At 38.9% G+C, this 27822-nt stretch overlaps 2 protein-coding genes across 6 annotated transcripts in view; one reads left to right on the forward strand and one right to left on the reverse strand.

The window, feature by feature from the left end:
- ZNF106 (zinc finger protein 106) overlaps positions 1 to 10261 on the reverse strand; it is a 37714-nt gene extending 27453 nt beyond the window's left edge. Inside the window, exons 1-4 of one of the 3 annotated variants that reach the window (XM_048947856.1) lie at positions 10109 to 10261; positions 9457 to 9582; positions 3158 to 3243; positions 2376 to 2437 (exon numbers count right to left, since the gene is read on the reverse strand). In XM_048947856.1, the coding sequence (XP_048803813.1) occupies positions 2376 to 2437; positions 3158 to 3211 (116 nt within the window). In that variant the 5' untranslated portion in view covers positions 3212 to 3243; positions 9457 to 9582; positions 10109 to 10261. Of the gene's footprint in view, positions 1 to 2375; positions 2438 to 3157; positions 3244 to 8690; positions 8784 to 9456; positions 9583 to 10108 lie in introns of those variants that run through there. The other 2 variants (XM_048947854.1, XM_048947855.1) reach the window with 2 other exon arrangements.
- Positions 10262 to 10704: 443 nt separating this feature from the next.
- SNAP23 (synaptosome associated protein 23) lies at positions 10705 to 27687 on the forward strand. Of its 3 annotated transcripts, none has more exons than XM_048947853.1 (9): positions 10751 to 10834; positions 11282 to 11385; positions 15808 to 15913; positions 16528 to 16569; positions 18256 to 18304; positions 19068 to 19185; positions 22429 to 22581; positions 23117 to 23261; positions 25229 to 27687. In XM_048947853.1, exons 3-9 carry the CDS (start codon positions 15857 to 15859, stop codon positions 25292 to 25294), a joined length of 630 nt encoding a protein of 209 aa, XP_048803810.1. In that variant the 5' UTR covers positions 10751 to 10834; positions 11282 to 11385; positions 15808 to 15856; the 3' UTR covers positions 25295 to 27687. The 3 variants fall into 3 exon arrangements, with proteins under 3 accessions (XP_048803809.1, XP_048803810.1, XP_048803808.1); XM_048947851.1 differs by having other exon boundaries at positions 10758 to 10834; positions 11158 to 11385; XM_048947852.1 differs by lacking the exon at positions 11282 to 11385 and having other exon boundaries at positions 10705 to 10834.
- Positions 27688 to 27822: the final 135 nt, after the last annotated feature.

Raw genomic sequence — 27822 nt, forward strand, 5'->3', positions numbered from 1 at the left:
TTCAACTCATCACTTTTCTGCCCTTGTAGTCACTCTAATCTCAGAATTACTACCAGAAGAAAGTCTAGAATAGAAATGCTCTACAAGTTAGCTGACCAGAAGCCCTAAATAATCTCCTAGTGCTGAGGGCATACTGGTTTCTGAGCAACCAGTTCCCAGCTGTTCAGTAACAGCACAAGTTCTTCTCACCCTCAACAGACACAGTGAATATTACGATGCGCTTGATGGCAGGCACGTTTTCAGAACATTCCTAGCTGACAAGGCCAGTTGTGTGGGGCATAGAAGCAGGATGGCCTGGGGTTTTTATTATTATTTCTAAATAAGTAGCAGAACTCAAAAAAATAGCCTGCAATTTTTATTTGAAAAAAGCTGCTTTCATACATTTTTCTTCAAAGTGAACATAAAAATTGAAGCCACAGACAGATTAATCAAGTATCAGATGGAAGAAGAAATTGGGCAACAGAGGTTGTTTACTGCCAGTTAATATGCAGTTCAATGTAAGCAATATCTTTCCATTTATACAGCATAAAATTTATAAAGTAGTAGGCACAGTAGAGCTCAAATCCTAGCTGCAGTCTTGGTGCAAAGACAACACAACTGGAACTCACTGCAGACTGTAAAACAGGTTAGAAGTATGACTAATTGCAATGCATTCACCTTCCTATAAGGACTTTTTTTTTCTAATTTCACTGCAACTGTTGTTAGCAGATGTAAGTAAGCATACTCATTTTCCAAATATTTTCTAGAGGGCTTGTATTAGAAACTGTAGCAATTGGACAGATCAATATGATGGAAAAAGGTGTTTCACAAGAGGTAAAATGACAGAAGGACCAGCACAATAGAAAGGTGCTAGAAAGGAAGGGAAGAAGATCGCTCACCCAATATCAGAAGATCCCAGGTTTGCAGGAGAAAGCTTCACCAAAGAGAGGGACCTGCAGGGAGAAATCCTTCCCCAGGGCCACTCAGCCCTTAAATGATGCAGGTCTAAGAGAGGTGCAGCCAGGCTCCACCCCTTCCACTCACACCCCTGAATTGCCTTCACCTGTGCTCTCAGGGCTGACCTGGTCCTTTCCCCAGGTGCTCAATCAGTGGTTCAGGCCATGACTCAACAGTTCCCATACAGAAGCACATAGGATTACTGTTTTAGCCAAAACTACAGCAATAATTTACAATTGTACACAACATAAAATACTACACAGCTGGCGCAAGCAAGTGTATTCAGCTGCAGCATGGAGGCATTGCAATCTTGCACTCAAAAACTGGCACTTTTTTGCAGTTACATAAATCTTTGCATATAAAAATATTCAGAGAAATAAATTTTAAAGTTTCTCTAGTCTTGAAGTATTATAAAACAAAGCAGTTTAAAATTTTGACTGGAATTCTAAACTAGCAAAAACTAACTATATTGGCATTAGTATCAGTCTTGCTTCATTGCGTCTGTGTTCAATATTTAAACTTTAAAAAAAAAAGTTTTAAGAGGAGGCCTGGAGCCATAACAGCTGCTCTCCTTCTGCACAAAAAGAGAAGGAAAGCTACATTAACTGAGAACTAATGCAAACAGAAGCTGTCTACCATTTATCTTCCTCAAATGTAAGATACTTGTCCCAATAAAATTAATCTCCCACACTCAGGAGTTGAAAGAAAATAACTTCCTAGTCCTTTAGAAGTTGTTTAACTTCTTAAATAGATATGCAATTTTCATATGAAGTTTCTGGTGCAAGATGATTATAAGCTAGTCAAGTATTTAAGTGTAGACCATCTGATACCTCTGCCTACCTCAAAGATCACACAAAATTAAAAGAACTTGCAAGTGCACTCTGATTGCATCCGGTTTCCATATTATCAGGATGGTATTTGAATACCCCCTACCTCCTTCCGCTTTCCAGAGATTATAATTACAACCATGGAAGCCATCATCCACCCTGGTTAGCTCCCACAACCAAACAACCAGACCAGAGAGGTGGAAGACAAGACTGACACTCAAGCACATAAGCAGTCCTATATCCAAGATGCCAGATTTCCCACAGAGGTTGAAAAGTTAATAACCAAAGACTTATAAAGTTTGTTTTAATAGGAAAAAAAAACAACCAGTGTCTGTAATTCTACTAAAGGCAGAATTACAGTGCTTCCAGGAAACCAAACAAAAAGCTGCCAAGAACTTTTTTTTTATTAATCTTTCATTTTATTTTTCCACATCATTTGTCTCAGTTAACAAGCCTCCTGAGTTTTAGGTATTCAAGAACATGGTCATTGCCAGCTTTATCATATACCATGCCTAAAATTGTGCAATTCAGCTTGTTTGAGAAATAGCACATCAGTCATTCTTGAGAATAACAAACTGCACAAAGAGGCAAGATACACTATGGTTCTAATACCTTCCTTTCAGGTTTTCAAGTTCTCTGTGGTGAAGCATGCTCCTCATGTGTTCTTCCATCTCCTTCAGTAAAGAGAAAGAAAAGTAGAACTGGTTATAAAACAAGAAAGCAATTCTAAAGATTCCACATTCTCTTGACTTTTGAGCTGAAATATTTTGAAATCTTCAAAGAACAGACACTAATCGTTATCCTCCCCAGTCCTTGAATTCACATCTCCAAAGTGAAAACAACACCTCCAATCCCCTTGAGTTGAGTGAATTATTACACTGGCATTTGAATAATAGCCTTGTGGCAAGTGGCTAGACAAAGATACTACAATTAAAAAAAACAAGCACTGTTTCAGTGCTGGCTTTCCGTGAAAAAGACAACGTGCACTCACTGACACCATTAATGAAAATATGTGCTGTGCAATTCCTTATTCTCATTCATATAGAAACAAGATAGAAATCCAAAAGGAAAAATAAGCAGCACAATTTATAACTGAATGAAGTTTCAAACAGTTCACCCTATTGTCTCTATGCAGCAATATAAAAAATACCCTGAAACCCTCCCTGTTTTTTTATATTTAGAATCAAGGATACTGCAGAGCTCATTTAAAGGAAGATGCTTTAAAGCACGTGTATATATTCTATTTGGTTTGTGACAGATCTAGATCAGTGTGCTCCCAATACAAGAAAAAAAAATTTTCAGAGTTCATGCAATTTTAAAATGGAGAACTTCTCACATACACTTAATATTAGTGCCTACTGATGTTAGATGTAAACCAAGTATGAATTATTTACCTTTTTTGAGCTGTATACAATGTGACACAATACGCATTTTCGTTCTCGCACCATGCTTACTACCCCAGGCAGATCTTATCCCATACCTGCAAATAATTCAAGAACAAACATTCAGAATTTTTTCATCATTAATCTGTTTTGGTAAGGAAAGTAAAAATAAGTTACCATTCATGAAAATGAGTGTGTTGAACTCCTTAAAGAGCTCTCTCATGTAGTTTTGAATAGTCCTTTAGAAAGCTGTTAAAAAAAAAGCTTTCCCTTCCTTTCTTTTCTCCTTGTCCTCTAAGATACAGCACTTATTCTGCAAAGACACATAGGATTGCTCTCAGCTACCCAAACCAGATTAACAAAAATCTAATTAACGCTGTTGTGCATTTTTCTGTCTCCACACAAAGAGGCAGTCCATTTCAAACTTTGTTATCTTACATCAGTCACCTTCAGAGCTAGTTCAGCTAATATGATCTAATTCAATTGGCAAAAGCCTCCAACAGCTTATCCTATCATACCCCAATGGTTCACCATCCACCTTCTGTTTCTGGGACACTGACAATCTGGTACTGAGTGAAGCTGTAGCACAGCTGAGCAGGTCTTGTACTTACATTGAGACCAGTCTGCACACAGTTAAAGCAGCTCTGACATTCAGTGCAACAGAATAAGCAAAATCATATCCATTTACTTCCAAAACGTGGATTTTGAAGAAATAACTCCTTTCCCTTGAATGTGGACATACACTTAGTTAAGGCATGCATCAGCACCTGTCCAGCATAAAGGGAATGCAACTGAGATAATCTTTAGGCAAACAAAGCAGTTTCCTCCCTAAATTAATTCACTACCACACTAAAACAAACATGTTTAAAATGCAACAGCAGATTCAATCACCTTATGTTATTTATCCAGCATTTGTAGAATGCCATTCTTGAAATCTCAGTGGTATTTAATACACATTCTCCAGTTTTATCACACGGGCACCTGATGTGCTAGAATCATTAGCAACAGATATTTTTATTTTCATAAAGCATTCACAACAGTACAAGATCATTCAGAACTCTGCATCAGACCAGGCCGCACAGAACATGCATATAGAGCATTAATCTACTCCTGGAAAGCAAAAAATGCTGATTCTTGTTCCAATTTTTGATAGCTTCTTTTTGCATGAAAATATGCTCTACTTCCCTGGTCTTCTTCACTAACACTTTGTCATTTAGTGGAATAGTATCATACGTTTAGGATCTTGCTTAAGATTACTCAAGCACCTGTGGAATTCATTCTGCACAAGAGAAAGACAGAAGCATGGAACCTAACCCAGGACAAACAGGTCATTCATTGAAGTGTGGTGACTTGCTGACACCAGTTTGCACATAACATCAAAAAGCTATCTATCACAAGGAGACCTAACACAACACCTGTTTTGACTAATTAAAACATATAGTAACTATACATGATTACAGGAAGAGTTTTAGGCTAACTGCCCAAACAGGGCATTTCTTACGGTAGAGTACTAAAAATACAAATAGAATTCAAATGCTATTGGATGTCACCATGAAAAGCGAAGCTTTCACTTCCACAGAGAGAAGCTCTTGGAAGCAAGAACTCGGAAGTAGTTTGATTTTGTAGATGCCATAGAACGTACATACAGTGGCCAGGAGAGCACAAATCCACACTCTATTTTCAGATCATCTCTTGACTTAGCACCTACATGGAGATGAATCACTTCCCTTCATACTCGTCTTTCTCACAAATTCTGCTAGAAAACCTAAGACTCACTTGAATTAAGTACTTCAATTTCTCTGCGAAGACTCTCATCAAGCACTTCAAAAAAACCTGCTTTCCTCTCCTTTACTATGTAGCACTAACAAGAACCAGACAGTGATTGAGCCATGTACTCAGTAATGGTATTTGCCCTCATCATACACCAACCAATCTGTTCAATCACAATACCTGCGTACAGAGAAAGGAGTTACCTCTCATGGGTCACTAAGGGGAAAATGAGCTAGTATAAAAAAAAATAAAACAGTTAGCGAAGATAAGGTTTTACACTATCACATAAAAGCAGCATATCTCAACAGCAAAATGTAAAGCCTTTAAAGCAAATAAGGTGTTACGCTAACTTCCTGTTTTGAGGGAATGTTACCAATCAGTAGGGGATTTTGTTTGTTCTAAAGTAAAGGAATACATTTTACAACAGTGATGTAAATGGAATTTACCCACAGCCTGCACCTGCCCAGAGCCTAGAAACAGCAGCCAGATTTAATTAACTTCAGCAAGTCTGTTAGGGCTTGCAGAGAACACTTCTCACAAGTATAAATAGCCTACAAAGAAAAGAGGGCATTAGGCTACTTCCTGCTACAACGTCCATTTGTCTACAGTTATTCATCCTCACCGGATAGCATATATTAAAAATGTATGTCAAGGCTAAATCTGCTGCAGATCAATGGCTGAGAAGTGACTATATAAAGCCACAAGCCACAGAGCAGGGCGGGCAGACCAGCATACCAGCTGCCCAGAACTCAGCAGCAGCACTGGGGCCCATCTCACAGCCACTTTACACACTGTAGATAGCAGTGGATATTCTGCACTTGACAAAAAAAGAAGCCAGGAAGTTCAGCAGAGCAGAATGCTCTGCAGCACCTTCCTCAGCCCCTCAGAGGGGCATCAGCCCATTGCCTCAGAGACATCTCTCCTGCAGCAACTGGTTGCACAAACCTGGTTGAGCTGCATGAGAGGAACACGAGAGCTACCACAGACACAGGTAAAGGAGGAGAGTGACAGGCTAGAAAGATGCAGCTCACCACAAAGCCCTTTCATGAAACCTTTTGTTGGGCTATAGGAGGAAGAGATGGATAGGAAGCCCTTCTGCCTTGGAGGGAAGCCTCTGGGCCTAGGAGAGAAAGGAATGGAAGTGCATCTTAGGCCCTGGAAGGCAGCTAAATAACCACTGTTAGGTTAGGCCATGCGCAGTATGATTATTGGAAAACTTGTTCTGCTAATTTTCACAGAGGCCTGGTCCTTGCAGGAAAACCTGGAGAACACCACAGCCGCCTGCTGAGATAAGCCAATGCTACAAAGCAATGACTCATTAAAAATTATTAAAATAGTGATTTTCTTAGGGATAAAACATGTACAGTTAAAGTAGTTTCCCTCTACTACATGTTGCCCCAAATACTAAAGTTCTCGTACCACTGTCAGATTGCTGAACAAAACCAAGTAATTCATTGCCACAAAGAAAGGCCTACACTCAAATTTCATCAAGTTTCATCACCTCAGACAGAAGTTACGTGGAATAAAGCACCAACATTCAAAAACAACCTTTGCTTACCAGAATCACTGCTCTTGAGCTCAACCACATAGCAAGTGTCAGAGCCATGCTGCCAAATGAGCGATCAACTACTCTGCCACTGAGCCAGGAGATAAAAGTTATTGCATGGATCAACATCTCCATGCTCAAGGCAACATAGCTGACTTTGCTAACTATCCTAACAAGACATCTGCAGGAACTGTCTGTATGCTGCCCCATGAATAACAATGAATTTTTATAATACACGGGGAAGGTACACTGGAGATAAGGAGACTGCAGACATACACCTTACACAAACAGAGCAGCACATGCACAGGAACACCTGTCAGGAACAAGAACCTCCATTAAAGACTAGTTTTATTTCAAGCCAGGCTACAAATAAGTCACAGACCAGAATAACATATAAACCCTAAGTCAGAATTAAACTGTCTTTCCAATTTCCTATCAGAAATGCCAATAGTTTCCCAATAACCAAACTAAGCTTTCCTTGCTGTAAACTGAGATGGAACACCTCCTAGAGAAAATAAACACCTTAATGCTATCTTACTTACCATGCACTTTTTACACACTGGCAGACATGGGGATGTGCACTACACTAATGAAAATGGAAAGCTGTTCAGCACCACTGTGGTATGCTGTCATTTCAGAGATCTAACATCCACACACCTAGATGGCTTTTTTAGACTCACACAAGTTCCATTTCTTGAAATTCAAAATTTCAAAATTCCAAAATTCCAGTTTCTCTTTCCAAATTGCCTAAAGAACTCTTAAAGAATTACATCCAAAACTGGATGCAGTACTCCAACTGAGCCCACTCGCAAAAGCCTCCTCCTTGGAGAGGAGCCTCAAACATTATTTTCTAAAGAGTGATACAGAGTTTCATTAAGAAGCAACAAAATGATTCCTCCACAAGATCAGGCACAAATGGCTTGCCTCAGATCTACCTGCAGCTACCAAAAGACCTGTCTGCTTATCCTGATAATCTTACACCACTTTGTAAGAGATCTTTGATGAAGAGACCCTTACAAGCACAACACAAAGAGACACAAAATAAAGTGGTTGGTATTTCAGCAATCTGTGTATTTCCCCCCCTCATAGGTATTTGAGCTCGTAGTACCCTTGACAGGTATGCAAACTGTGTTTCCGTCACAGACTGTAAATTAAGAACAGAGGCTCAGAAACCAAACCAAAACAGACTGCTTTAAATATCTGATTTTGTGGAACTGCTACAGATAGGTAATTGGTCTTGGCAAAAGAACTCATACTTCATAAGTAACTCTCTACAAAGTCCATGTACTACATACTCAGCTGAGCTAGAAAATATCTGTTCAATGGAAAGCGCACTGGGAAGTATTTAGCCAGTCACTGGGCTTTTTCTATGAATACAGTCACCACAGAGTATTTAGAATCACTAGAAAGTGACTTCAGGGACTTAAACCACAGTACTCAAGTCACTTGACAGAAAACATTTTTGGTGCCAAGCAAATTCAAGTCAAGGATCCCAAAGATTAGGCTGACAGGCATCAGTGATCAGACAACAAAAAAACAGGCTTCTGCTTGAATTATCACACCTATGTAACAGACATTTCATCCCAGTGGTGAGTAATAACAGCTCCTTTAATTTGGAATCAAAATGTAAAATCACCTAAGATCAGGTGAGAAAAATCCATTACCCAGTAAACTAGCAATACTAGCAATACTTTTTTAAAAATACGTATAATATAAAACAAATGTGTTTTTGTAACTTATTGCATTCTCTTGTTTTCATATTATCAGCTTGAATCAGGTAACATCTCAAAACTTAGGACACCATCTGGTGGTACGTTCACAAAAGAGAACTGTCAGATGTTAAAAATAATTTTATCAACCTAAATTTGACTCAAGATATCTTATAAACTTTATTTTTTAAAGTGGAAAATCAACAGGAAAAATGCCTTAGCTTTACCTGGGCCTCTGAATACCCCTATAGACAATCTGAGTATGTATTCATATTACAGTAATTGTGGTTGTTCTTTGCACTGTACAGATATCAGAGCCCTGTGTAGATTAAGATGCATTTGATTGATATCTCATCAAACATGCAACATTTTCAGACATATAGGCCAGATGTTACCTGAAATTTAGTATAGCAATTGGATGGTTCAGTATGATGGAAAAAGGTGTTTCACAAGAGGTAAAATGACAGAAGGACCAGCACAATAGAAAGGTGCTAGAAAGGAAGGGAAGAAGATCGCTCACCCAATATCAGAAGATCCCAAGTTTGCAGGAGAAAGCCTCACCAAAGAGAGGGATCTGCAGGGAGAAACCCTTCCCCAGGGCCACTCAGCCCTTAAATGATGCAGGTCTAAGAGAGGTGCAGCCAGGCTCCACCCCTTCCAGTCACACTCCTGAATTGCCTTCACCTGTGCTCCCAGGGCTGACCTGGTCCTTTCCCCAGGTGCTCAATCAGTGGTTCAGGCCATGACTCAACAGTTCCCATACATTTGGTCATAGTGATTCAAGTGACTAACATAGTTGACCAAAACCATCTATTTACTCGAATTGAGGGTGTAACAACATAACATCTATTCAAAAAGCTTCACATATAGAAATCAGTCAATGCTGGAACATACAAGTGATGCAAACGCAGCTGCCTAACAATTCAGTTAAAGCCAAGTAAGAGGTTACAAAAAAAAATTATACTTGCATTTAGAAGAAGTAATGGTCTGCTTTCAGGTCAGGATTGGAACTTGTTTTCTAAAGTTACAAAGCCAAACTTAATCAGCCTAAAAGATGTGTAATATTCATAGTCATATCAAATACTGCAATCATAATGGAGAGGTACTCTCAAAGTTCATGAAAACCTTTAACCAAGTTTTTGGAAGGCTTAAGCCTTTTTTAGGCTCAGCAAAACTTAATAAAGCAATTGAGGCTTAACTGAAAGAAACAGCAAGTGAGAGAAGGCCACAAACAACCAGCAGAGATCAGGAGAAGCCCCAGGAAATGAAAACCAAGTCCACCAAACCTCAGTCTTGCTCTCTTAGGCTGCTGCTCAGCACCTAGCTGTGGCACCACACCTCTTCAAAGCCGTGCTTCAGGCAGAAGGGATGGAGGAAGATACAGCATTGCCATGGACCATTCCATCAAGCCACTGCCACCGAAAACAGAATGACAAAGAAAAAAAAAACAAAACATTCTCAAAAAGAAATAATAAACCAAGCCCTTACAGAACAATTTCAGAACTGGAGCATGGTTATTAATTTTCAAAGCCACTTCTAGCCAACACGAACCATCTCCTGTTCCACCGCCCTATGCAGAGCTGCTTCAGGATCCGCACATGGTCAGTCTCACTGCAGGTTACTGGGCATTCATCATTACATCCACTCACACTCACCCAGACGAATTTTGGCTTCACGACAGGAAGGACAGTAATTGAACAACTCGAGCCCAGAGCTGCAATTCAGCCTCCGCAGGTACCGAGACACAGCCATACCTGCACGCCTCTAGCAGGGAACCGCTCTCACAAAGCCCACTTAGCCGGACTGCAAAGAGCAGCAGCACACAGCAACGCGGGATGCTCATCACACACGCCTCTCGCTCCCCGGGCCCTCCGCCCCTGCCTCAGCCCCACCGAGTAAGCTCCCGCCGGGTAGCCGAACGCTCCACCCGCTACTCACACATCGCGGCCAGGGCAGGGGGCGGGCCTCCCATCCCCGCCGGTACCGAGCCCGCCCGCGGTCCGCCGGCCACGCAGCGCCCGTGTCGGGGCGACCCCACAGAGACTCGCGGGGCAGCCTCTGGCCACAGCCAATGCGGCAGCAGCAGAGGGCCGCGCTGCGCGCCGGGAAGAGCTCCCGCGGCTCCGCGGTGTCTGCTGGGAAGTGTAGTCCCGGCGTCCGTAGCGCGCGTCTGTGCCGGGGCCAACTTCACTGCGAGGGCAGAACCACCCTGACAGGTAGGGATGCTTATCAGGGATGCTTATCAACTGATGATAACAATACAAAAGCCGTAACAATAAATTTATCAATAAAGGTACTACTATAAAGAGAGAAAGTGTAATAAACACTGCATAGCAATACATGCTGCCGCTTTTAAAGCACACACAGTCGAGGAAAGCGGCTCATAGTTAACGCATGCGCAAACCTCCAGCTAGACGCCATGTTGGGTGTACCACGAAAGTGAGGCCGCGTTCCACCGCACTGCTCTGTGTGGCTGCCGCTTTCGCGGCGCCATGTTGGGAGTGGCGTCGCCTTTCGATGGGAAGCTCCACCTCCCGCTTCCGGAGCAGCCGTGACGCTTCGCGGGGGTGGGCGCGGACGACGGGCGGGACATGGACTCTTAAGGGGAGGCTGGAGGCGGCTGGGCTCGGCCTGAGGGTGGCGGCGTAGCGGCCTCCGGGAGCGGTAGGTTTGTGGTGGGGCAGGCCTGGGTTCTATGGCTTTCTCTGCCTTGGGTTGGGTGCGGCCCAGAGGCTCCGGTTCCCATTTCTGCCCTTTGGCCGGGGGCTCCCGAGGCGCTGCGGTAGGAGGCCTTGTCGCAGCTCTCCCCGCTCGCAGCCCGCGGGTTCTGCGGGAGGCCTGGCGGGGTGCGGGAGGAGTCTCTGCCAATCCTGTGGGCAACTGGAGCAGCCCTGGCTCCGTACCTTTGTCAGCCGTGCGCCTCGCGCTGTGGGGAGCTGTGGTGTTCGCTCGCACTGTTTCTTACGGTCTTTTTTTTCCGAGTGGAGCACGCCTCCTGTCCAGCGACAGCAGTTGATCTGACAGCCTAGGCCGCTGAGGCGGGGGAACTTCGGAAACCACTTTGTGCAACTTCTCTGGCCGCTGACCTTCCCCTTTTTCACTCTGTGAAAGGACGGCACTGAACAGCTGGGTGGTGCTTTACTTCTCTTTTGTGACCAAACCTGGTGCTATGCTGCAAACGGCACTGCATCAGAAGGCATTTTTCAAGATAAGAGGTAATGGTCTCAAGTTGTGCTGGAGGATGTTCAGGCTGGATATTAGGAAAATCTCAGAAGGAGTAGCGGGGCATTGGCACAGGGCTACCTGAAGATATGGTGGAGTTATTGAACCTGGAGGTCCTTAAAGAAGATAGATGGTAGATGTGGCACTGAGGGACATAGCTGAGTGGGCATGATGGGGATGGGCTGGTGGTTGGGCTGGGTGGGTGATCTTTTCCAACCTTAATGATCCAATGATTTTAGGGCGAAGGAGCAGCCTCCTGTGGTACCAACTGCTCTATTTGTTGTCTTGAACCATTAATTGGTTATTGACAGGCCAGTAATTAACACATCTGAGTGCCTGAGCTCCTCTGTCCTGCATGTCTTTTGATTGCTAGTTGTATATTGCTGTGTGTGCCCCTAGAAGAAACAATGTGTGTTGCTGACTGTATGTGTCTCTAAGATTGGTTGTTAACTTGTGTTGGCCAATAATTAATTAGGAAGAGGTATCACGAGGCTTTTCCAAGGACAGACATGGATTGTTGAGAGGATGTGGAGCTTGACACAACACAGAGAGGAGGTGGTATTGCTAGCGCCTATTCTTCAGCTATCGCCTCTGTGCAGTGTGCTCAGGAAGCTGATAAGATAGAGCAGGAAGCCTGCAGAGTAGTGTCTTGTTCTTAGTCGTGGCCTCCTCCCTCAGTGTTACAGATGTTTTGTTCATTTATCTTGTAGCCATAATAGCACAGAGGAGTACATTCTGATGCTGATACCTTGTACCATGCTGTATTAGATGGGCTGAATTTCAGCTGCCTAACAAGCACAATAACTTCTTGTTTGTCTAAGGAAATGTTGGGGGGGGGGGGAACCCAACAAATAATTTCTTCCACATTGGCAATATGAAATTTGTGGGGGGGGGGGGGGGGGGGGAAGAGGGGGGAGAAGCAAAACCAAATTAATCCAAAGTTGCCTATTCTGTAAACTGTCTAGTTTTTAATCTTTGCAAAAAGGAAAACAAAACCATAAATAATGGCCAGATTTTTCTAAAAATATTGCTTCATTCATTTTCTATTTTATGGGAAAGGCAGCTGCTGACTTAGTCAGTGAAGTACCTGAGAGCATCTGTGCTCAGCAGGTGCTGTACCAATTCACTGCTGGCTGAAATTACAACTCGTGAGCTCCTAACTTTCAGTCAGTTGTTGCAACAGCAGGATTATGTCATCTTGTTTTTCATGCCTTTGTGATGAGGTTATTCATTAAAAGGCAGAGACTGCATTTTTCAGTCATATTTAATATTTCTGTCTTCATACTTGTATTAAACAGCAATTGAAAGTGACCTGGGAATTATAAGATGTTAAGGTTTTATTTGCTAGTATCCTTAATAGGGGTTTATGTTAAAAAGGGGAAGTAGATGATTTATTTTCTAATTTACCTGAAAAGAAGAGGTCATGAAATACGAGTATTTGGAAATCGAAGGAATAGGCTTTTTTATATCACAACTTGCTGGAAATTAGTAACGTGGAAATACATGGAAACATAAATCTCAGTACAGGAAAGACATTGAGGTGCTAGAGCAGGTCCAAAGAAGGGCGACAATGCTTGTGAAGGGCTTTGAAAATATGCCCTACAAGGAAAGACTGAAGGAACTGGGGCTGTTCAGTCTGGGAGAAAGGAGGCTGAGCGGAGACCTTATTGCTCTCTTCCAATATCAGAAAGGTGCTTACAGTGAGAGCAAGGCTGGTCTCTTCTCACTGGTGACAGAATGAGGGGAAATGGCCTTAAGTTGTGCCAGGGTAAGTTTGGGTTGGATATCAGGAAACACTTCTTTACAGAAAAGGTTAAGCACTGGAATAGGCTTCCCAAGGATGTGGTTGAGTCACCATCTATGGATGTGTTTAAAAACCATTTGCATGTGGTGTCCAGGGACACAATTTAGTGGAGGGTTGTTAGAGTTAGGATAGTGTAGTTCGGTCGTGATTGGACTCAATGATCTTTAAGGTCTTTTCCAACCTGAGTGATTCTATACGTATGAAAGTTTTCATTTATTTCAAAATGTGTTATTTTGGAGGAATGGGAGAAATTATTAACTAACTGTATTGATGTTTTTAAAATGCAGTCTTATGCTGAATGCTGCTTTAAAACAGCTATCCAATTTCCAGGTGCAGACTATAATTACATCTCAACAGGCATTTTTGTAGGCCTTCTAATCACCTGCAATTGGTTTAAATCCAGAGATCTGGAGGACAGGAAATTCTTATGGATTTTGAGTGCTTCAGAAAGCATGACATGAATATACTGCGACTTGTTTTAAAAGGAAGCACTTTTTTTTTTTCCCATGGGGCCAATAAGCCTTACACTTTCTTTACAGCTGCTACTGAAGAAAAGCATGTTCAAGTAGTGTGTAAATGGTCTGCTATAGCTTTTGTTACCTTAGCTGTGTATTATTTATAAGCCTTTGAAAAAGGCTTGTAATTTAAAAGACTGAGAAGACTATGAAATATCACGTATGATGACTTCTGAAACTTGCTTACTTTTACACTCCAGAACTGGGAACTGAGTGTTGGTATGGCTCAAGTTAGATAAAGAAACTCCTAAAATGCTTCAGGTGCTTCATGGGTGTGAAAACTTACCAAATGAAGCTCTCTTAGCCAATGATGCTTTGAAGAGGTCTGACACCATGCAGATAGGAGCCCCAAAGTGCCTGCCTCTCCTGTCATTGCTTCCCTTACAGAAAATATTTTGTTGAATGTTTTAAGCTGTTCTATAAAATCTCCTTTGCCATCTCTCTCCTGGCCTTCTCCAACCTGAAGACTTTGTATAGGAGAGTGAATTTAAGGTTTTTCTGAGCTTCTGGAGCCACTGACTTTGAATACATAGCAAGTGGAGAAAGTCTGTGTAGACAAGCATTCCTTTCTCTTATCTCATTGTTCCTCTTGTCCAAAGGGTAGAAGTAACTTAATTCTAGTCCATCCTCAGCAACTTACATAAAAACTAGAATATTATGGTCTAAATTATAGTAGTAAGCTTATAGGATATCCTAGAGCAATTAGCATCAGCTTGTGAACAGATAATGTCTTATCTGAAGCTTGTCAGAACTGGAATTTCCAAGAACTTTCTTTCACACCTCATTTTCCAGAATAAAGCATAGCAGAGAAGAGAAAATGGATTCTTGTGATCTGTGTTTGTTGGCATGCTGCCTTTGTTTTGTTGATGAATTTTCATTTTTATGGAGTTAATTTTCATTTTATGGGATAGTTAAGCTGTTTCCTGTCTCCTAACTTTGTTTGTAGAAAAGCTTCAACGCCCATTACTTCAATAAAATTAGCTTTTCATTTCAAGCCTAGGTGTACACTGCTTGTGGGTGCCAATGTTCCTATAGGAGTGGTGGGCTAAGAGGGGTGTTCCACTGGAATGCGTTAAACTGTAATCCTTGTAGGCTGATAACTGAGCAAATATTGCAGAGCACTTCTTAACAACAAGGTAAATATGGTTAACTACCTACTTATAAAAAGAAATTCTACTTTGCTTTTAGGCAAATGGAGATAAAGATCCTTGTGAGACATGTCTTGTTTTTTCTTTGAAATTTTTCTCACCCATAGTAATGAACCAGAATAGCAGAATGTTTTTCTTAAGTAAAATAATTAAGCGACTGTGTGGTGAAGACCTGAGTACTCCTTATTAATGTAAGTTGTGTTCAATTGGAATAGCTGATCTCTTCCAGTAAAAATCACCTTGCCTTAATTGTAACTCCAGGAATGTCTTGGGACATCTCTATCTGCTGGACACCAGAGCTACTGTGCAGGTTGTATGCTTGTCTGTGAAAAGCATAGCTGGCCAGCTCAAATGAATATAATTACAGCTTTTGAGTCCTTTAATTAATCAGTTTTGGTCATTCAGTTTGAAACAGATTTTGTAATCAAGTTGTACAGAGTATGCTTTATTAGCAGGGAGATGCATCTTTGCCATATCTCAAATGGCAGTGGCTGAAAAGTGAAGGTGGGTAAGCTTGCTGTGAAGTCTAGAGAAACCAAACGTGAGAAATGAAAGTTTAGACAAAGCAAACTGATGAGAAATGACTGGAAAGTAGCACAGGTAAAAGGTACAGCTACAAGATAGTCAGAACATTTGCCTCAAAGTGTAATGAGTGCTTTTGTTTGGCTTCTACCCACAGAGGTCAGTTACCATAGCAAGTGTGAATTGAAAATGTGAACCACCACTGTAGACTGTTTTGCTTCACAACAGGCAAAATGCTTCAGGTGTCCAAATAGGAGCATCAGAAGAGAAGTACAGGCATATTAGCAGAACAATTCCTAGTGCCTTCTGAACATGTGTTGTGCTGTGGAAAAATGCTGTTTGGACTTCAATTCTGTGATTCTGTGACTTGTACAGTATGAATACTTGAAGTAGTTCTAACGTTGAACTGGTATCTCCTATTTACAGTGTGAAGATTCTCTTTAATTTGATTACTTGCAAGTGATAGCTCCTCATCATGGCTGAACTATCACCTGAAGAAATTCAGCTGAAGGCCAACCAGGTCACTGATGAGGTAAGTATTTTAAGAAGCTGCATGGGGTTAGAGCAGTTACATGGCAAGATTATGGTATCCTTTAAAGACAATCTAGAGTGATGGTTCTGCAAGGATATAGCGGAATGTTTCCAATCATTCTTGGTAAGTACTGAAGCTGAGGCTATTCCTGAAAGTAACAATGAATTTTAAACTTCTCAATTGTAAGGCCACCCGCTTGACTGAGTACTCACTACCCAGTCCTGATTGCTGAGAAAATACAGGTTGAGTGCCTTTCCTAATCCTCTTGCTATTTCATGCATCTAATTCCTTTCTAATGAGTTTTATAAAAGGAGAAGTAAATGTATTTTTACTTAGACTTTCACTTGGAACAAGCAGAGTACTAGTGAATTCTGGAAAGGCAAGAGTTTACTAGTCACTGGGGAGAACTTAAAAAAAAAAAAAAAAAAAAAAAAGACCAAAAAACAACACAGATGTAGCCATGTAGCCTACTAGGTTTTTATAGCTGAATATTGGGAGGGCTTGTGACCCTGCCAGTATGTAAACTAGTTGATTTACTGCAATGAACTGATAAGTAACTTTTTCTAGGACTGATATATGCTGTTAATACATTCATAACATTCTTTTCTTCCTAGTCTTTGGAAAGCACAAGGAGAATTCTTGGCTTGGCCATTGAGGTAAGGAAAAGCTTTTGAATTCCTTAGGGACGTATAAATTTGAATAAGCAGAAACATTCTAACTCTCAGAGTGATCTTCATTGCTTTTTCTTTTTCCCAAACTTTTTTTTTTTTTTGAGACATTTGAGTTACAATGACTTCATATAACATGAAAGCCATTAGGCTTGAGTTGCAAAATGAATATTGTATTTTTGACTGTTCTCCTTCTAAGCAAAATGGTCAAATCTCCAGATGTTTCAGATCAGTTGTAAACACTCATCTGTCACAGACGGCTTTGGCTGCTTCATTGCTTAGTTCTCAAAACAACTAATGGTTTTTTCCCCTCTATCCCTTAGTGCTTAGTAGGGTGTGGCAGGGTAGCAGAGAGCAGCGCTGCTTTTGCTTCTTCCTACACAAAAGTTTTCTGCTTATCCCTTCTTACCATCTGTTTGCTAGTTATTTTTTTTAAAAGCAGTTAGGTATGATAAGGAAACTCTTAACACCCTTGTCCATTACCTGAAACAAATCTGTATTTCGGGTCTATCTGGATGATACTATCAGTGAGTTCCTCCATGCTTCTATGACTTGTGTATCCCATTGTAAAAAAAAAAAAAAAACCCAACCTATAGAAAGCTCACTTTTTATTTTCAGAAATGCATAATGAAGAGCAGATCCCTGGAGAATCAATTCTGTTAGAGATAATAAAGCTTATGTGATTCAGTTGAGACTTTTGCTAGTACTTGTGCATGCTGTGGGCAAATGGGAATGCAGAGACTGAGCAGTAAAGCTAATGACTACTTCTAGCCCAGAAGATGAGATGACTTCTTGTCTATGTGAGATTAGTTAAAAACTAATCCTACAAATGAGAACATTAGAGTTTAATCAGTACTGCTTTAGAACCTACACTCACATCCAGATGGTAGCAGACTGCGTGGAACAAAGATGCTGCTGTTATCAATAGCATGCTTGATTTAGTATGGCCTAATGAATTCCTCTCAAACATAGATGTCAAAAACACACAATGCAACAAGATTGTATCTTCTTGTGTTGCATTTTGGCAATTCTTAGAAGCTTAAATAATGCTTACCACAGTTCTGAGCTGCAAGTTTACTGCAAAATGTGGGTGTAAACTTGTTTGCTAAACTGAAGACTTTGAGCCAGTGAAGAGCTGTAGCTTGGTATGTCCCTCACTAACAATTTGTTTTTGCCAAGTGATGGGCAAGTTTCTTCCTGACAGCTTCTAAATTCCCGACAAGGGTTTTCCAGGGTTTTATTGTTTTTTCAAAATTACTTACTTTCACTTGTGACTTCCAGGACTAAAAGTTTTTTTTCAGTTCTGTAGGGATAAAGAATGAACTAAATGCTGCTTATTAAAACAAGATATGGCTAGGTTTTGTTTTTCTTTTTTTTTTTTTTTTTTTTTTTTAGCTTGACCTTGACATAGTTCAATCTTAAGTATTGTAATCAATTTTTATCTTGTTTTAATAATAGTAAAAAAAATCCTAAGTGATATGGCATAACAGGTAAGAACGTTGCAGCCTAACAAGATCAAATTTGAGGATTAGTGTAACTTTACTATAGAAGCTATTTCATAGCACTATTTTATTACAAACTTGTCTGACTTGTCAAACTTATTTTGGAGATATTCTGATCTTGCACTGATGTATTGAAATGGCTTTGTATCACCAAATAACTTTCTTTGTGCAGTCCCATGATGTTGGCGTCAAGACTATCGCCATGCTGGATGAACAAGGAGGTAAGTTCTTCCCCACAGTGCTAATGACCAGTTCTATAGCTGTAAGAAAAAAAATTATCATTGAAGTGTTGTGGAAACTAAAGGCTTGTTCAAGACCTTTATGTGAAAGTAGATGGCAAGTGATAGGACAAAAAAATTATCTCAAGTTGTACCAGGACAAGTTTAAATTGGCTAGTAGGAAGAATGCTTTTGTAGAGAGAGTGTTCAAGCATTGGAATGTGCTCACATGGGACGTGGTACAGTCCCCATCCCTGGAAGTGTTTAATAAGTGCATGGACATGACACTAAGGGATATGGTTTAGTGATGGGACTCGGGTTGGTGTGATGATCTAGAAAGTCTTTTCCAGTCTAGATAACTGATTCAAAAAATGAATCCAGTCTATTAATTGGGTACTCTTATGTACTTGTAGCATTAAGATAAAGTAGTTAAGAAATCAAATTAGTTACAATGTAACGAGGCCTCTGTTACGGAAGCAATTTCTTTCCACTGTGATGTGACTGTAACTGTCTGCATTTCTTCTAAAAGCAGCAACCAAAGTGCTGTTCTGAGGATAAGGTAATAAACTTTTTAATACAGTAAAAATAAAAACCAATTTCCTTAATTTCTTTCTACAAAAGAAATGTCAGAAGGCAGGAAAACAAATGAGATTTCAGCCTGATGTAAAGATGGAACTGAAGCTTATAGATACCTGCTTGAAAGGAATGCATGTACAACATGCCCATGAATGTTTGTATTTATTCTGGATAATTGTTTCTCTTTTAGAACAGCTAAATCGCATAGAAGAAGGCATGGACCAGATAAATAAGGATGTGAGAGAAGCTGAGAAGACGCTGACGGAGCTCAACAAATGCTGTGGACTCTGTGTCTGTCCTTGTAACAGGTTAGTTAAATTGGTTTGTGGGTCTGAAGTTCTAGAGTATTCCCAATAGCTACTGCTTTCAGAGGTGGTCTTTTATAAGAGCTAAAGAAAACAATTGCTTGTTTGTTCTGGTTTGTAGAGATGTACTATCATAATCCTATGAGTGAAGCTAAAGCATACTTCATCTAACCGCAGATTTTGCTCCTTTCACTGTAAATGTAGCTACTTTGTATCATTCTGTAAATTATACCCTAATCTGCATAAAGCTAGGTGATTCTGAAATGCACTTGGTAGAACATTGCAAATACATATACAAATGTACTAAATACTTAGATAAAAGCTTAGAATGCTGGACAATTCAATGTTAGAATTAAATATCTTGGAAGAAGATTTACTCTCCTTTTTCGAATCACAATAGTGATTTTCTAGGTATTTAGAAAAATATATTAATGCTTTAGGAAGAAGTAGGATAACAGATCTTGAATTTAGCGATTAAAGCTTTCACTAGTGACTATGCAAATTCTTGCAGACTTGCTTCACAGTACTTCAGTGTCATCTCTGTGTTTCTGTTTGCTTTTAGCTCTTCAGTGTAACTGGGGGGGAAAAAAACTAAAAGAACCAATTTATTATTCTGCTGAGAGGTAGCATAAAACTAGGTAAAAATTCCTTGGAGTAGCGAGTCTACTTATTTCACCAAATAATACTTCAGAAATCTTTTTTAGGATAGATACAGATATGGTCTTTGAGACTAAAAAATCTTAGCTTTAGTATCTTGAAAAAGGAGATAGTTCTGCCTTCTAGATAGATGTGCTTACTATTTTATATTAACTGCATCAAGCTGATGGACTTCAAGCATTTTCACACATACAGTCTTTGTTTTCTGTAGTTGGCAGTCTTATTTCACTGAAATTAATTAAGCTACTTACTGGCACTAAGTGAACTTTGAATTTGTGAATGGCTATGGCATTCCAAATACAAAAATAACAAGAAAAGAAATAGTGCTGGGTACCAAAATGAGCTGAAAATTTTATGCAGAAAAACTTGTGAGATAAGCAAGTGGAGGGCAATGAAGAGGAAAATGAATGTCTTTACTGCTATATCAGATGCTTTATTAATGTCTGAGATACTTGCCAACTGGCTATCTCCAAAGCTTTTTTAAAATGTAAATCAGTGCATTTAATTCAATAGTTTAGGTTTTTCTATTTTTCACTAGGCTTAATCAGTTTGTTTATAAAGGCTTTGTGATAATGTGAGATACTGGCAGTACTCATATAATCTGTATACTAATCCGATTTACCTGTTTGCTGGTCTTTACTGTTCTTCTCTGTTCTCTTCTAACACTGATGCTTGCTTTCTAAAAATGAAGACTAGGATGAGAAGCTGTATTCATTTAACTGGGGAAAGCGGATTTTAGGACAAGGTCAGTCTTATTAGTGCAGCGTGTGCATTTAACCAGTTGTCTAAAGCAGTGCTTCTGTTGGATGTGTGCTTGCATGTGCATGGTATCTGCATGCAGGTCTCTTTGTAACTGTGATGTGTTGTAATACTGTGTGGACAGAAAATGACAATTATCACGGGTTGCATTAGCTGTGGCAATACTGACCTATTACTTGAACCGTTGCTGCTTTGACAAGCTGTGTAGATTGCCTTACCCTTACAGAAACAAAACTTGAGAAAAGTGAATGCATAGTAACTTTAAAAAAAAGTTCTTAAAATATCTAGCAGTGAAAACAGTGAGAGGTTTTGTTCTCCATAACTATACTTTATAACTATATAACTATACTTTATTTAAGCAATTTGTTTCTAGCTGCTTTTTATCTATTTCAGATGAGACAGTACTTTTCAGGCTGCTTGTCTTTTCTCAATAAGGTCTTTGCTGTTACCTCTGACACTGAATACTGTGATAATTCAAAAGACTAGTGTAAAAATCTCACCTGCTGTTGCAACATTAGCATGAATGAGGTTAAAATATAATGCTCAAGCTATTTGCAGCAAACCTAAGAAGATCTTGAAAGCTGTGTACGCAAATAATTGACTAGCTCAGGATTTCTACTAGGTGCAACATTTCTGATATGAATTGAGAGCTGACTCCTTTACTTTCTCTTAATGTATTTATACTGGATTATATTTCATAGAATAATAGAATGGTCTGGGTTGAAAAGGACCATAATGATCATCTACTTTCAACCCTTCTGCTATGTGCAGGGATGCCAACCACTAGACTAGGCTGCCTACAGCCACATCCAGCCTGGTCTTGAATGCCTCCAGGGATGAGGCATCTGAAGCTCCTAGAAGAATTTCCTATCTTGATTATATAAATGTCAAAGGAATGAGAAGGGAATATCTCTTCATTCTAGCAACTTTACACCTCTTCAAGTATGAAACATATGGGCTACTGATGTTGAAGGCACTACAAATATTGAATTACCTGTAATTGTAAAGTTAGATGTAAAGAAAGATACAATACATTGGCTTTCACATGTTTCCAGTGAAGCAGGGAAGTGATAGTAGTGTCTGGATTATATAGCATAAACATGAAAATGACAGCACACAAGTTGAACATCAGAATATTCTTCTCAAAATACGTTCTTTAGAGTTCATGAGATGTTACCTCAATGTAAATCACTTTTCTGTTATATTTTCTTCCAGTCTTGCTTTTGTAGCTACATGATTCTTAAGATTGCTTCATGTTAGTGTTCTATGGTTTTGTTTCCTCTTAAATTATGAAGTAAAAGTATAATGGTAAATCTTAGAATGAAGCAGCTGTATAAAAAGTGTTATTTTGAAATGTTTCTCAGGTCTGTTTTTATTAACTTTAAAAAGAACTTCAATGTAGAAGTTGTTGGTCAAATCAGTTGAGAGTAAGATTGATCTTGCATAGTATAGCTTCTTTATCCCTTCCCTGAAAAGTATTTATGCCCAACTAAAGATTAATTTTTGTTCTTAATACAACTTCTTGACAATATAAACTTTCCTGATACTGTTGTAAGCCTCCTCTATTCTGCTAAAGGATACTACTTAACTAAGGAAGGTATTGTGCCTATATTAATGTGAGACAAGATTAGCCAACTGTCCATGGAGTAACTTGGTTATGCTTGTAGTATTCTGAGAAACTATAAAAAGCTTTGTCTTGTTAGTACATATAAAATCGGTCTTTAGGGCCCAAGACAAGTGTTTCTGACAATTCTAGATTAATGGGGAGCCTCAATCAGAAAACCATTTTTTTTGATAGAGTAGTTCAGATTTCTAATTTTTATGGAATAGGACAAAGAACTTCGAGTCTACCAAAGCATACAGAGCAACCTGGGGAGATGGAACAGAGAACTCAGCAGATCATGTGATATCCATGCAGCCAAGAAGCATGAATCAGCAGCAGACACAGAATTCTAGAGGACCAAGTGGTGGATATATTACAAGGTTTGTTTCCTCATATTTATCAATCCCAAATACAGAAATCATAAGGTTCTTTCAGACAGATTTTAGATGAAGTTGCTAAATGAAGTTTTGTACTGTTATTTGGAATAACTATTATTACTTAGAGAGGAGGTGGAGGTGGCAAGGATGAAATAATACAATACATCTTGCACTTCCTTACTCTGCAGTGAGAACTGTAGGGCTCCAATGAAAGTTACAGAGAGTAATGTTTTGGTGTTTTTTTTTTTAAAGTGAAATAGTGTCATACAATTATAAGACAAACTAATGTCTTCTGATGTCTCAAATTTTCTCTAGTAGCTACTGTTTTAAACTAAGGAATTTCTTTCTAATAATGAATAATCTAAAACTCTCCTTTTGATGGACTGTTTGCTTAGAATGTGTAGTTTTTAAATGTTAGAAACATGCCTTGGCTTCAATAGCTAGCTGTTGGATGACTGAAATAACAAAAATACTGAAGTTTCAATAAAGAAAAGCATATTCATTCTTCTTGGAAATTCTGTTTTTGTTGTTTGAAAAGGATAACAAATGATGCCAGAGAAGATGAAATGGATGAAAATCTTGCTCAAGTAGGAAACATTCTTGGGAATTTAAAAAATATGGCTTTGGATATGGGCAATGAGATTGATGCACAGAATAAGCAGATAGACCGGATAAATGTAAAGGTAAGTGTCAAAGGTATTCTCTGCCTTCAGCCTAGGTTGACAACTTCCTGTTACTAAGAAGTGATGAAGAATAGGCTCACTCTTATCTTCCAGCATTTGCAGTAAAATACACAATTAAGATCATACAGTCCTGTAGTTGTAGTGATATAAACAGTGATCTTAGTGTTTTGTTATGCAGCTGAAAATTCAAATATTTTCAAATTCAAGAATCTTTAAAAATAAAGTCTTAATATGGTACAGGTAACTTGTTTATTCTGGAAATAATTTGTACTTATCAAACATTCTGACATGTATTGGAAGTAAACTGAGGGCCTGTTGCTTCCAGGTAATCTTTCTGTGCGTGGGAGAGAATAGTGTGTTTCTTTTGTTACTGTTTTTTAAATAATAGCAACTCTTTTGGAATTCCTCTTTAAAAACAAACAAAAATCCCACAAACCACAGTCCTTTTCTATTATCAGAAGGTAATTCTTTGTCTTAATTCAAAGTCTCTTGAGGTATGTCCATTAGAAATATGTTCCTGTGCATCTACAAAATCCTATTTTACTCTTATCTGTGCATTAAGTTAGTCCCAGACAATAACATCTTTCTGCATCCCATTGTAACCTGGTGTTAAAGGTAAACTTCCCTAAATGGATAAATAGTATATAAGTGTTTTTATAAGGGGCTTTCTTTCAGTGGGCAACTTGTGAGGAAGTTTAGCCATGTTTTAGGAATCCCCATCTTCTGAACTGAATAGAAGCTTTTTAACAGTCTCTCCAATAAAGGGTACAGAAGTTTAATGAATGGTGTGTATGAGACATCTTAAAAAGCAGAAGTATATATAAAATGAAGTGGAATTGCAAGTCAAAAGGTTTTTCTGAAAAACCCCATAGGATTAACGATATCAAATATACAGAGCCACATAGGCTAGTGTGACATAAATGCTGCTGATATTATTTATGTCAGCATCTCGGTTTTGTCTTAACAGTGAAATTTTATGACTTAGGTCAAGTGTTCTTTCTTAGCAGTGCCAGGAAGCACTGCGGATATTTCGACAGTACGCGCTTCAAAGATCACAGCATTCAGGCTCCGTTACATTTCCACAGATAGTACATACTCATCAATTACCTGTGAGATAATTAACATACACACCTATCTCAGGTAGTGATTTATGAGGTTTCCAGTCTTCTATTCCATGGTCTCATCTAGCATCCTTTTAGTATTAAGACAGTCCAATCTACAGCCTTTTACTTCATCCAATAGTCTTCCTCACTCACTCTCTAGATGAACTTCCTTCATGGGTGCATGCTTAGTAGAAGAATACTTATTATAAGTAATTTATAAGTATGAAAATTGTAACATTTGCTCACTTGGCACTTGGCCTTTTTTCTGGACATCTGTTCATCCTTGGATAGAGATAAGTTTGGCAAGCTGTCTTTTAATGACATATATTGGCGTGTTGGAAGATAATGAGGATAGAGGGGAGTATCTTGCATCCCAACCTACTCCCAGAGTGAGACAATTCCTTTTTGTGTGGAGGCCCTGGCTGCTTTGATGTTTGACAAGCCTACTCATATTGTTATTGTGTTTCTTTTGCTGAAGGTCTCTTATTAAAACAGAACAGTATTATAGCATGCTTTCTAGTGTATAGTGCTACTTATGTAACTATTTACATCTAAAAGCTATTACAGTTTTGCATGCAAGAACTAATCACGATACAACAGTTCAACTATATTTCTAAAAATAAGCTATTAAAATGTATGGTGTAGCTACTTTTTCAAATCAGCTATTTCTAAAAACATGTTATGAAATATATTGTGGCCTCCTACCTTTTCAAATCAATATTTTATATAAAATCTAACTTATGAAAAAATGGCTTCCTTTATATTTACCGTGATAATAATGCAACTCAGGAGTTTGTGTCAGTTTGAATTCTTAAACTGTTTTGTGTGTGGTTTGCAAATGACCTATAAACTTGTCTTTTTCAGGCAGATACAAATAGAGATCGCATTGAGCAAGCCAACATCAGAGCGAAGAAACTCATTGACAATTAGAACCTATTGTAGTTGTTCAGTGACACTGTCTCTCCATCTTCAAGCAACCATACTCATGGATCTGTGAAACTTCTCTACTCTGAAATAAGAGGGGGCTGGGAAAAAATGAAATATACCTTTTCTATAGGGATTTTTTTTTTAATTCACGTAAACATGGTTTTTGACTCCAAGAAAGTAGTCAATGTAACTTTCTTCTACTCATTTGCCTTCACTTTCTTAAACTGCTCAGGGCTGGAAGTGTCATGGCTTTGAGAACCTCCTTGCATGTTTTACTCCCCCTCCCAGTCTCTTTTCTTGCATCCAAAATACAATTCATTACTGAAGTTGAATAAGCAGGGTAATGTGAATTCACAGTTGTGAAAAGCTGGAGAGGGCACTTTGCACTGTTTGAAATACCTCATAACTTGAGTGTCTTCAATGAAATAGGGACTTGGTGAGTATTGTTCGACTTATATCTCTAAGCAGGCTAACCACAGTTTCACAGTTCAAACCACAACTGGTTTGAGGTTGGGCTTATGGACTACAGAATTCAATAGCCCACTAATTACTACTTCTGGGTTGAGGGCTTTAAAAACACTTCTTAAACACGCAGACTTTAATGTAAAGCTAACTGGAGGGGTATACAGATTTCCATTTCTTTACTGTAAATTGACATTTGGAAGTTATGACTAGGAAACGATGTTCTGTTTTTCTAGTAATGTTTGTGGTATGTGTTGATATATCTGATCTAAAACCTATGTGCATGTGAGTAGATCACAAAACAAAAAAAATCCCCAAAGCATTTATTTGACAGAAAACTGTGTCCACAGTCTGAAAGTTAGCTTTGAAGTGTTTAATGCATGTTAACTGGAAGGATCTGAATAGAAACAGAATAGAAAAGCATGCAGCTTTCTCATATCCCATATTGTATTCTGTTTTGGCTAGTTGTTGCTGAAGTTCAGTTCAGGCCTTTCTCCATTGAAATAGAATGACTGAGATTGAGTATGGTTTGTCCTCAGCAGTGACTTTAGGGGAGCTTTTTAAAATTACCAAAAGCAAAGATCATCTTGTTATGATACTACTTTGTCACGGGTCTGGAAGAAGCAGTACATGTATGTAGGATCTGTTTGCTAGTTCCAAATAAACTAGTTCCAAATAGATTCTTGACTAGTTTATTATTTCAGGCCTTGGGACTGGCAGCTGGAAATACTTGATCTCAGTTGCTTAAAACTAAAAAGTTCCTATTCTGCTGCAGAATAGAAGACCAGTTGAGTGGAGGTACAGCTGTCATCTCTGTAGTCAAACCAAAATGCTTTTCCACTTCCAATGTACCCAGATTTATTCCCAGGGCTTTTGACAGTCCACAGGTGTCTTGTAACCATTAATAGTAAATCCTCGGGCTAAAGAGATTACAGTAACCGCTGAAATGGAGATGTAATGAATGTATGTAACATTTCTGGTTTCCAGTAGAAATACAATTTGTGTATAGTATATTAACTAGTATATTCTCAGTTTGCTCCCAGTACAACCTGATATTAAACAAAAATCAAAGAAAACAACTAACCAAAGGATGGAGCTGCTGCATGTGGTAAATTGGCCAGTGATAGATGTTCTTATGTAAGACACCAATTTTATGGGGTCTGGTTACTTAAATGCTAGATATTGGCTTCTGACGGTTCTTGGAAAGATAATGAATTATAAAAGCTCCTATTGTTAATGCTTAAAAACACAAGTAGCAAAAAAGTACTTATTATAATTTTACTATATGATATTCTTATAACCTTTTGTGTGGGAAAGCACCAGGGATTAGAATTTGTGACATTTTTGGGGTGGTCATCTTATTTTCCTTCCTACAAACTTCAGGTTAACTGAAGGAATATTTGCTGCTGATCACGAAAGCAAAGCATGCATTACCTGTGATCATCTCCTGGAACAGAAAACTAAAGCATTTGCCTTATTGTACTTAGAACAGTGCAAGGCTGCTCTGTAGCATCTTGAAATGTTTTTTTTCCTTGCTATGACTAGTCTATGTTCTTGATCTTCCCTGAGCATTAAGCACAAATTGGATGAGAGACTGTTGTGATTGGTACATAGAATCTTAATACTGCAATGAATATCACACAAGGAAATAACTCTAAGCTTGAGTATTATGTAAGTATCAATATTTTCTGATGCAGCAAGAGCCAAACCTGTCAGGGAGCTGGTGCTTTAATGTAAATGAACAATGCAGTCTGCTTCTTGAATCATCTTACTGTTGTCTGTAGAATAGATGCTTACTTTCCAAGTTTGTGGGATGTAATCAAAACTTGTACATCTTTATATTTCTGAATACTATTAAGAATGAAGGTTTACAGTTTCTGCTTTTGATTGTTAAACTGCATATTGTGCACAAAATACATACTTTTATAACTGAATGTGTTTTAGAACTATTTTGTCTTATTTAGAAATGTCTTTGTTTAGTTTCCTGTCCTTGAAAAACTTGGCAGAACTAGTTGCTGCTGTTATGCAAATAGGAAGTTTCCCTTCTATTTTTATTTCATAGAAACCCT

This window comes from Lagopus muta, chromosome 6 (genome assembly GCF_023343835.1).
Source record: "Lagopus muta isolate bLagMut1 chromosome 6, bLagMut1 primary, whole genome shotgun sequence".
Classification (NCBI taxonomy): Eukaryota; Metazoa; Chordata; class Aves; order Galliformes; family Phasianidae; genus Lagopus; species Lagopus muta.